Below are 11,810 nucleotides of genomic sequence, written 5' to 3' on the forward strand. Positions count from 1 at the left end.
CACTGATCAATTTGGTGCTTATTTACGTCAATGTAGGACAATTTCTCAATGATAACACCAGAACATAGCTAATGCATCATTCAATACTACCAGTTTACGGCTAACTTTGTGTTCATATTACACATTGTAGGCAAATTGTACCTTCCACACACGGAGAGGCCAGGCAATATGCTGATTTAGCACAACATATTCTTATAAAAGTTGTGCAAATGTTGTAGCACTCATCCAATTTCCAACAGCTCCACTTTTTGTGAATTCTGTACAGCACAAGCATATTCTCGTGGTAAACTTCAACATCTATGTGTTTTGTTTTTTAATGCATGTCTGTTTTTTTTTTATATGCTGTAGCACAAAGCTGAAAAAGTAGAGGGAAATCTTTCACTACTAAAAACATAATACAAATTGTAGTCTATGCTATGAAGAGGAAATCATATCACGCATAAATGATCATTGGAGTGAAAATATCACTATTGATGAAAATCCATGTGACCTCATTTCATCATACCAAAATAAATGAAATAAACCTCTGTAAAATAATAAAATATTCACACACATGGAATGAGAAAGTTTTGGAACTCTATGAGATTCACCTGTTCTCATGAAGCAGTATTACTGGTAGCAACTGCCACATTCCAAATGAATGCAGCTGCTTCACAATTTTCCCTCATTTCGTACAAAGAGCTTGTGTTGGTTTGTTGGGTTTTGTTTTGTTTTGTTTTGTTTTGTTTTGTTTTTTTGTGTCACGAATTGAATGATGGTCAACATATGCCCATCACCCTGAAAAGTTCTTGCCAAGTTACTACAACCTTACAAAAGCCTTATGTGAAAACTGTTCTTCTTTATTTGTTTCAATGTGATATAAAACATGATATACACAAATTGTATTGAGGATTGGTGTCCACGTCAATGAGAAACTCGTGAGGTGATGGCGCCATCTTGCAACCAACCTATCTATTCAGGACATGAAACATGCGAACCTTTTGAAATTCTCTCATTTTCTGATCTCGTGCTCAATTTTGATGAAAATCTTACCATTATCAGGGTTCAACAAGTGGTGATCTGGTGGTCCGGTAGTCCTGTGGCCCAGGGCTACTAAAAATTGATGTTGGGTCACCAAATTTCCAAAACGGTTATCTTTTGGTGCCCTGATCAATCAACTATTACAAAGATTCAAAGTGGATCGTTATTTTCTTCTTCACTTTGGGAAGAAAATACTTCTTCTTTTTTCAGGCCATCAAAATTTCAGATACCATTTACAAAATTTAGGGTCCCAAACAGGTCACTACAAAAAAAAAAAAACAAAACAAAACAAAACAAAACAAAACAATACACAGTTTGTGTCCAACCTCGTCATTAGTTCAATAAACTGTCATCATTCAGCACTTTCTGAGTTCCACAGACATGTCTCAAATGCCATAACTACGGCAAAGAATCAGTACAACAGTTAGGACAGACTACAGGGAACACCAATGACAGAGACCACAACCATGGCATTCATTGCCAGTCACATCTGAAGACATGATGAAAAGGGAGGTGGAAAAATGAACCGAGATTATCACACCACGATAAGTTTGTATGTTGTAAACAGCATATATGAATAATATTTATGTATCAAGCACAAAATACTGCACTTCCAGGTACCATACAATTCTAATTCATTATTTTCATTTGTTGTTGTCTTTTCTTCTTTTCAATACAGGATTATTGACCTACAACACCATTCATAATATTTCTTGAGAATACATGACTTCTAGGTCTGCAAATACCGCTCATCTGGACAGAGCTGTACACATGAATAGTTACATAACACTACAGATGGGCTGATGACTTGAGGAATAATCAGAGAGCATTTGACTGATGGTTTATTTATCACCAAAAGTATTAAACTACAATAATGATGGTTCCAACAGTAAAAATCATTAAAATAGTCACAAAGATAACACATAATTACAACAAAAACAAACAATTACTCTGGGACTGCAATGAGCTGTATGGCTATCGTCACTGAGGGCAGTATAATGAGTTCATTGTGATGGCAACTGCCAACTCTTAGTCACTTTTTTTTTTTCTGAGCACCACATCTACTTTGGCAAGAAGAAATAAACAACCTAAAAACAAACAAACAAACAAAATAAGAAACCTAAGTGTTGGGGAGCAGTCAAAATGTGAAAACTATGATTCAACCAGAAACAAGTACATATTAAACAAGGCAGCAGATTTCCTGGAAGAAGAAATGCACTCAAATAAATTCATTATTTTTTTTTTCCTATGCAATCCTAATTTTATCACAGGCAGTATTTTCTGGAGAAAAAAGTATGAGTCACAACAGAAAATATTGCCTCATTAAGTTCAGCACATTAGCATAACAAATGAAAAGAAAAGAAAATCTGTTGTTGTAAACTGTCTACATTTAATTCAATCACCCCAACTACTGCTGACATGCAGATTCGAAAAAAGGAAACTGCCATCATCTAAATCTGATTTGATATTCCATTGCTGAATATGACTGGATATGTGACCTCCAATTTCACACCAAAGATGGTCAGAGAAGCTGATGTTTATGACGAAACAACAGACTTGTCAAGCCAAAAATACCTGCAAAATTAAAAGCCATTTATGCACATCGATACAGTGTCAGGGTGTTTGGATAGAAATTAAGAAATTTGTAAGTACATGTTGCATACGTACTCATAGGAATGTGTATGACTCTTACAAGATTCTAAGTATAATAGCGTATTATGTTCACACAAACAAAAGGAAACTTACAGAAGTCACACGTGGGAGTTATCTTTCCCATGAATACTGCCTTGCAATAATTAACCTTAAGCCACATTTTGCTTTTTTTTTTCAGTGGAAAGAAATGGTTACTGTCATATTCATTAAGGGCATTCAAATTTGGAGGAAAAAAAAATCACGCAAGGAGTCTGTATTAACACAAAACAATATGTTGGTTAGTTAGTTGGTTAATAGTGTGCAGCCCTGTTTTAGAATGGGCAAAATGGACATTTATAAATAAAAACATTTGCCAAAGGGTCAATAAAATGCCTCAGATAAGGGAAATTCGTGAGCAGATGAGTGTATGTAAATGTGCATGTCTATTATGTAATGCCCACTTCCCTATTAGAAACTACGAGCATAACACAAAAATAGGTAAAGTCAAACAATGACAAGCCTTTCTACACAACTGCGACATTTTTGCCCTAAAACCTGCTTTGAGAGATATTAACTTTAAACCTCGTTTGCTTTGGAAGATGATGGACTGAAGTTGGTTTCATTTTCTCTACACAACATTGCAATCCCCTCATCATGGCTGAAATGCAGATACAACACCTGGAGGTACATGTACATAATGGCAAAGTGGTTAATAAACTACAAACAGTGGAAAATCATTTAGGTGTTTGTGCGTGCCAAAAATTGCTTTCATTGACATTTCAGCTCCCGGAAACCCACGAGCACATATCCACACTACCATTAGTATCCCACACCATAGAAGTAGTACACATCTAATATACTGAAACATGTGCAGTCACATATGAACAAGTCATTTCCATTGAATCATAACCAAGATTTGGGCCATTTTCGACCAGTCACTGGTTTACTTTGCATATAGATTTGTATGCCTTTGAAACAAACAGCCATCAACATCAAAATAGAATCTTGTGAGGTGGTGTCTTCAAAACATTACCAGTGCACCATACATGTACAGGCTTGATTCTTTCACTTTCAATATTTTCACACATTTCACAGAAATCTTCTACATTTGTTGCCATATTTTGTATCCCGTTTTTTCTACACATTTTCACTGCTTGACAGACAATCCAACAGCCTAACAAACCATAATGCCTTGATAGGTTTAGCATCAAATAATTCTCTGAAAGGGGAAGGTATGATATGTACATGTATACAGATGGGTACTTATGTAGGACAAATGACACTTGAAACCCTTGTATCAAATATCATAAATACTGGTGATATCACATGTATGAGGATTCACACATTGCGTAAGACTATGAAGACTTCATAAATATTTTTTTAATTATATAAAATAAGAAATATGTTCAGATTTATTGAGCCAATTTCATTAATCAACACTGTGAATGCATCCTTCACTTCTTTTTTTTTCTTTGTTTTGTCTAAATGGTGTATCATTCTTGAGCTGAGAAACAGTAACGTCTTATTTCCTACGTGGCAAAATTGCAGCTAGTCTGTTGGACACACCAAGCCATGGAAGGTCTCTCCACAAGTTCAGGGTAAACTTGTTAGGAAACTCTAAACATCACCTTAATGGCACGTGGCCTTCCCTCTTACAAATCAGTGAATCATCTCTGGCCAACCTTACTTGTGTGTGTTGGTCGGTGTGCAGGTATGAATAAGAAATGCAGAGACGTAACAGAATATTATTTCTGAGCCTGAGTTATGTGATCCCTGTAGGCCCTACATTGTACAGTATCAACTTTTAAGATTATCTTCATAAAACAAGTGACCATATTTAACAGGGAGATATTCACAGCTTTCATTGGTTAGCAGAGATTGACAATGCAAGAAACCTACAGGCGTTTGGGTCGAAGGTCAATTCACATATTCATGTAATATAATACATTGTATCACACTTTGTATCCACACACTCTGTGTATTATCAAATTTCTTACATTGCAACCTAATACAACTTGAGTTCAGCTATGCAAAGGGCAGGTCTTCTTGAATTACAAAAAGGTTTTAAGTACAAGCAAATGAGTTGTGGAAATTTGGGCAATTATGAGATCATGATTAGATCGTCAAGAAATAAATTGGCACAATTCCTCTTGGCCATTTGCAGTTAAAGGGGATGGCTAGTAACTGATCAGTGGGAATCAGTGGGACTGCTGGGGGATGATTGTTCCAATCCTTGTGGGGTTTATTTAAGAGTACATATATCTATTGTTGTGTGAAAATTATTTGCTTCAGAATGGTCTCATATTCAAGAAATGTGCAGTTTCCCGTTAACGATCGCCCCGTCACTGTACAGGTATGCTAACCTGGAAACATTAAACTGCACATTACTTGAATATGAGACCATTCTGAAGCAAATAATTTTCACACAACATTAGATATATAATGTACTCTTAAATGAATCCCACATGGATTGGAACAATCATCCCCCAGCATTCCCACTGATTCCCACTGATCAGTTACTAGCCATCCCCTTCAACCATCTTGGTCATGTGACTTATGCCACCCTTTGCATCACACTCCTCATTTGTTTCACACACATGCACAACAACAACTCTACATATAACCTTCATTCCATAGATCATTTTGAGTCATTGCCTTCCTCAATTCTAGTGAATGCTGGCAAGATGTCTAAGATTTATTTTCAGCATAAGACATCTGCAATCTTTTGGTTATCAAATAAGACTATTGTGACATTCATCGTTTCATGCTCAGAAGTACTTTACGAGGATTTTCCTTTCTAAACTGTTCGAAGATGATGATTGGGTCTTAAACCACATCTGTGATGCAACATGATTACCTTGTTTCACAGCCATCTTCTTTTGCTCATGTATGACTCATAATCACCAATTTCATACAAAATAATCTACTGTATTCGCCGGCGATAAGGCCACAGCGCCAGATAAGCCGCATGCCGACTTTGGTAATGAAAAACTGGGAAAAAAATACTGAAGGGGTTTTGTCCTGATCAAAATGTTATTACTTGTCTACATTATATTGCTAAGAAATTTTTTTATTTTCTCTGTCTTTCCATGGGCTTTCTAATAATAATTTATATTTTTGTTTGATATTAAGTTTTTTTTCCGGTTGATGCCAACTTTGTGTCAGGATTTTATATGATTATTTCTGTGTGTAGGGCTCTAATGTGAAGAATAACTGAGCGTGTGTACAACATTCACACGCACTATTCTGCAATAGCCTATTAATGGTGTGTCTTCATTCACAAACATTACGATAGCTGAGTATTGCAGAGATAGTGCTATTGTGTGATGTGTGCAGGATTGCAATTGCTGCAGTGGCTATGCACATCAACTGCCAATTGTGCTGTGCTTTCTGTTTTTACACTCTTATTGAATTGGCACCATGAGAATGATAAGTAGGTAGTGAAAAAAAGAAAAAGATGCCACTTGACTGCAGATCATAGCATCGTCTGTAAGACTGATTGATTCAGTGGTTGATATCGCGTTGCTCCTGCGCACATTGCATAGTCCCATACATAATTATGTGTGTTGATCAGGCAGGTGATTCTCTGAGCTGGAAAGATGAGAATTCGCTTGTGCTGGCGTATAGGCCACACCCCGACCTTACTGCTTTATTTTTGTGAAAAATCGTGCGGCCTTGTCGCCGGCGAATACGGTAATTCTTGGGGTGCTCATTGCATCAACATCATCTTGCGAGAGAATTTTCAATTGTATTATACAGTGAATATTTAGATCATTATTGGCATAGCTCATGGAACTCAAAACTATGCAGCCTTTAAAGGGTGTGTACAGTTCTGGTTGAGGTGAGTATTTAGCTTTTAACGTTTTGCGAGATATTCAGAAACCACTCTATGAGATGTCAAAGAGCATGCAGTTCTAAGGGGTATCAAAAGTTTATTCGATGAAAATCGGTTTTGAAATGGCTGAGATATCCAAAAACGAGGTGAAACAAAGAGATCCTAATAAAGTTGTGGCATGTCGCCTTTTATTATTAGCATTTTTTTGGATATCTCAGCCATTTGAAAACCAATTTTCATCAAATAAACATTGAATCCTTCCTAATGCTCTTTCATATTTCATAAGAGGCTTTTCATTATCTCACTTGGGAATGTTCAAAACATGAATCCCCACCTCAACCAGTACTGTACAGTCCCTTTAACACTGAATTGCAAGCAGTGATAGAATTTATCATTTCAATTACAAGTAGCTACACTGAGATGATGTTAACTTCAGTTCCTTACAAGATAAAGCCCAAGAGAAGGTTTAAACCTGTAAATTCCATATAGTTGTATCATCATTCAATATCATATATGTCGTATCATTTACAAGCACCAACTAACCCTTGCATAAAACAAACTATTTGCAGAGACCACTAAACATGAGTTGGCTTGGTGTGCTGCCCTCTTACAAAGTGTAGCATGAAGTTCACCTTATCAGAGCACTGTTCCCCACACATACTGCACTTGAAAGAGGATCCAGGTTCATGACATCCTTTGTGGATAACATACATCAGGCTGTCTTCAAACGTGATGCCACAGTAGGAGCATCGCCACGGCAACCCCTCTTGTACCCGACCTCCCATCAACGCCAGATAGGCAGACGGGCTCTGGGCACAGACATTGGACTGGGAGGAGGATATCTGAGTGCTGGGGGACTCAGTATTCCTTCTCTCCAACGGAGAAACCTGCTCCCCACCTCTCGGAGTTGCTTCAGTCGTCGGCCTCGCTCGCTGTCCACCGTGGCTTGCAGGCTGCATCGGCCCCTCCCTAGAGTAATGCTCACGGTGCTGCTCCATCCTCGGCTGAGAGGAGTTCTCCGATTCCGCTTCACCCTCTTCCACTCCCTCGTGGACAGATGCTTCACGACGGACCAGACGACCCTCGACACCCGACCCGGATGCTTGTTCACTGCGAGGCTGATCCGGATGCAGGGTTGGGTCATCCCTCCTGGTAGAATTGCTGTGCACCTGAATTACATCCACCACCTCACTCCACTCCTCCGTCTTTATTGTGATGCCATCCAGTCTGCCTGACCTGTCATTAGAAGGAGAGCCAGCTGCCCTTCTACCAGATTCTTTCGCATCGCGCACACCAGCGCCCTCTGGAATTTCTGTCAGCACACTGGAAGGCAGAGTTGTACTAGGGACTATCACAGGAGATGTTACAGGTTGGCACAAGACCGGAGCTGTGTTTGATCGAGACACAATTATGTGACTGTGAGGCATAAGAGAATAATGTGCACCTATGCCTGAGTCTAAGCTGCGGCTTCTTGGGCTGAGCTGTCTTGGGCCTGAATGAGTCATAACACCGGCAAGGTGCCCGGGGGAGATGGGCGAAACATCTGACAAACTTCTTGACGTATCTACCAACATGGGTGCCTGCTTCCTACCGATGGAGGCCTCACAGCTTTCGCTTTTCAGGTGACGCTGGTACTCTGCTTCATCCGCCAGGAGCAAGCCACACTTACACTTGCGAGGGTTCCACTGGTAGAGCTTACTATGGCCTTTCATGTGACCCTGCAGCGCCCTGTTGGTTGCAAACTGCCTGCTGCACAACCTACAGGAGACAGGCTTGGTTATGATGGGTGTGGTTAAATATGGCATTGCATTCTTATCACAGTTCTGAGTTTTGCTCTTTTTCCCTGTTTTCATCATCAAAGGATGCTCTTCCCTGATGTGCTTCTGCAGACTGCGCAGCCCGCCTATGTACAGGCCACAGTGGGGGCAATTCCTGTTTTTCTCAGCGTGAATCCTGAGGTGCGCCGTGAGATGCTGTATGTGAGAAAATTGTGCGTTGCAGAGATTGCATGTGTGCGTTTGGACATTGGCTGTGGAGGCTTTGTGGGACCTCCGATGCCTCTGAAATGAGGCTAGCGTGTTGAAATTAGCAGGGCACAGAGGGCAGGCGTATGGCTTCACACCCATGTGCTTATTTACGTGAAGCATCAAACGATGCTGGCTGGAAAACACACGATCGCACATGTTACACTTGTATTTGGGTCCATCTGGCATGCTGACAACAGCCATTGCTCCTGGAGCATCCTCAGGTGGTCCATCTGCCATGCCTCCTGCACCATCGTCATCATCAGCACCCTCATCATCATCCACATCATCCAGCACGACAAACTGCGATTCCTGGTTTCCTGAGCTGTCTGTTGTAGAGCCCCCTGACCCGATCAGCTCCCGCGATGGCGACTCCCGCAGGTTCTCCGCACCATAACCCTGGGCATCGGTCTCTCTGTCACCTTCCGACGGACAGGATAGATACTCCTGGCTCCCGCTCCCACGGCTACGCTCTAGTCCACTGGGTGAGTCCAACGAGATAGAGGTGCCGCTCGATGACTCCATTCTGCTGTGCCTGAATGCATCCTTTAGGATCACTTTGGCATTTGGCATCGCAGTACCGTCTGGACTGGTCATGGTTGCTTCACTGATCTTCATTTATCCAGGGGCATCTGCATATATCAGAACACAACAGTATACTTTGTGCTATTGATTGTGTTACAAGTGTCAGAGATCTTTTCATTTGCAAGATGGCAAGATATTCATTATAGTAGATCACATACATTACAGTAACTTTACATACAGCTGTACCCGGTAGCCATTTTTCTTGACATTTGACGGAACTTTTATTGCACATACCCGGCTTCATTGAACAACTTATCCCCCATTTCTTATCTTAAAGAATCAAAAGCAAATATCGACAGGAACCTTAACTGACTAAAAAAGACAAGGGACTGACTTCTGTCTAGTTGTTTCCTCACAGCATACACTTGTACTAGTTTGTAAATAGGCATTGTTATTGCAGTCAACATAACAATGAGTACCGGTACCAAGTACAGCTGTACTGTACGTTGTTCTCTAATAACTCTCAACATACCACAAATTGTGATAGGGTTTACTTCTTTCAAGTATTACTTCAGTCAGTTTGAGTAAGAATGGATTAAATTTCAGGAAAGACATCTAAACTCTCAACACAACTCAATGTTCAAGTATCAAGATAATGGAGGCAAAAACTACATGTAACAACAGCATTAATGTTAAGGGAAAGGGGACACCAACATGGACTCCAGACAAAACAGAACATGCATTATCAAGGAGGGGCTTACAGCAGAACAAAGGAAACAAAATGGGTACATTCTAGGTAGGTAAAAGCAGGGGGCCAATCAGAAAAGGAGGGCAAAAGGGGGGGGGGGGGTGTAGGAAATGGAGTGAGAAAACAAAAGGGAGAGGGATTGTGTAGGCCCAGTGATGATACCAAAGTCCCTGAATGGGCAGCCTATACTTGTGAAGGATAAAGATGAATGGGGATACAACATCTAACAAGATCAGGAACAATATGGCCTAATTGTGAAGGGTAATTAGAATTATAAAGAAAGGGCTGAATAGGACGAGCAAAAGGGGGGGGGGTGGTTACAAAAAGCCCAAAAGCTAGCTGGTGTACAAAAGTATGGCAAAAAAAAAAAAGTGTTCCGGTTCAACTAGAACACATCATCATGTGATGTGCTGGGCTCGACACTGCACACCGTTTTCTCTGGTGGCTCATTTAGGCCACCTAAATTCTTTAACCCGTTGAGGACGGTTTGATTTTGCTACAACACGCATTTCCCATAGACACTTGCCCGAGTATACTCGGGACTCGTCCTCAACGGGTTAAATTAGAAATGAGATGTCATTAATATAATTTTTGGGGTTAGAATACACGCTGTAAATGCAAGGCAGCTGGGTAGGCCTACAGTTGTAAGGAAGAAAAGTTAACAGAAAATGTCAACCTGATTAGACTTCTATGGCTATATAGAAACTAATCCTGCAAGATAGTATCATCATAGATTGATTCTTAAACCAAGTTTTGATGAAACAAACAATTATGATAACAACTTGATTAAACTTTATAGCTCTAGCAATTACTGTAAAAGTGGATATTTTCGCACTAATTTTTCGCGCTCAGCGGGGTAAGAAGAGTTTCGCATGTTTTTAATTTCATGGAATCAAGACCTCAACTTCTGGAACATATTATAGGTCTATGGCAGGCAAAAATATTTGCGTGCTTTTGTTTTCTATGGCCGACAAAAAATATTTGCGTGCTTTTATTTTCGGGCTAGTTTCCGATTCTGGTTGCGCAAAATGCATGAAAATTTCAACACCACAAAAATGTCCACTTTTTTTTACAGTAGATCTACCAATCAACAGTCTGTTACCATTGGTTTACTGTTCTTCATCCTTGTGCATCCTAGTCTACTAACCTATTAAACGTTAGTGTTTAACTGTTAGTAGTGATACGTGCAAAAAGCCAACGACTAAATTACGCTTGCTAACGTTAGTATTGGAGGGATCAAACATTGGACCCCTCACTGGCGTTTTTGGAAGTTACTTTTGTAATTGGTAATACTAACTGTGAACTCAGTTACTGGTTGGAGAACTGAAATTATGGTCTTGGTTGGTTCACCTAATTTACACAAGGCCAACATTTGCAAGAAGGAAAGCACTAATAAGCAGATTAAATTTAGTTGTTGTTGTTGTTGTTGTTTTCTTTAGATTGTGTCGTGGAGAAACGACATCGACACTCATCATTTCCAGATGTACGAGCATTCTAACGGACTCACGCGATTTTTGCTGCAGTTTCTTCATCGTGTAGGGACGGTGGCGATCGGAATCCCGAATTTTGTCCAACAAACTTGGATCTGTTGTGTTGTTGTCTTGTCTAACGCCACGGTCGTACAACTGTAGCGTACTATCTAATAGCACAGCATGCATATATATGCACCGTTGCGGCACTCACTATCAACCGACTGTGTTGTTAGTTTAGGCTGATGCCAGATTGTTGCACGGCGGCTCTCACAACTCAATACTGACTTTATTGAATCGGCGGTCTTGCGCACCCATGCAACGATGTGACGGTGCTTTTTGTTCTCTAAGACTGGGCAACTCCATTGGCAACTGTGCCGATTGTTTTATGAAATTGGTGAGATATTTTTATTACGATACAAATAGGAAGCTTTGGTAGTAGACAATCTCAATATTGTTAATATTGCTGGTATTTCCTGTGCACCCATCTCGCATATTAAAACACGTACTGAATTACCCCACTTAAGAATGGAGGTGTCTAGACGTACACAGACGTC

At 40.1% G+C, this 11,810-nt stretch overlaps 1 protein-coding gene across 1 annotated transcript; it reads right to left on the reverse strand.

The window, feature by feature from the left end:
- Positions 1-6,887: 6,887 nt before the first annotated feature.
- LOC140245393 (uncharacterized) lies at positions 6,888-11,407 on the reverse strand. The gene is made up of 2 exons (XM_072324970.1): positions 11,292-11,407; positions 6,888-9,143 (listed from the first exon to the last, which is right to left on the reverse strand). Exon 2 carries the CDS (start codon positions 9,127-9,129, stop codon positions 7,063-7,065), a length of 2,067 nt encoding a protein of 688 aa, XP_072181071.1. The 5' UTR covers positions 9,130-9,143; positions 11,292-11,407; the 3' UTR covers positions 6,888-7,062.
- Positions 11,408-11,810: the final 403 nt, after the last annotated feature.

This window comes from Diadema setosum, chromosome 22, assembly GCF_964275005.1.
Source record: "Diadema setosum chromosome 22, eeDiaSeto1, whole genome shotgun sequence".
Classification (NCBI taxonomy): domain Eukaryota; kingdom Metazoa; phylum Echinodermata; class Echinoidea; order Diadematoida; family Diadematidae; genus Diadema; species Diadema setosum.

What these genes read in the sequence shown, in the direction of transcription:
- LOC140245393 (XM_072324970.1), bottom strand. Translation starts at nt 9,129, where the DNA reads ATGAAGATCAGTGAAGCAACCATGACCAGTCCAGACGGTACTGCGATG.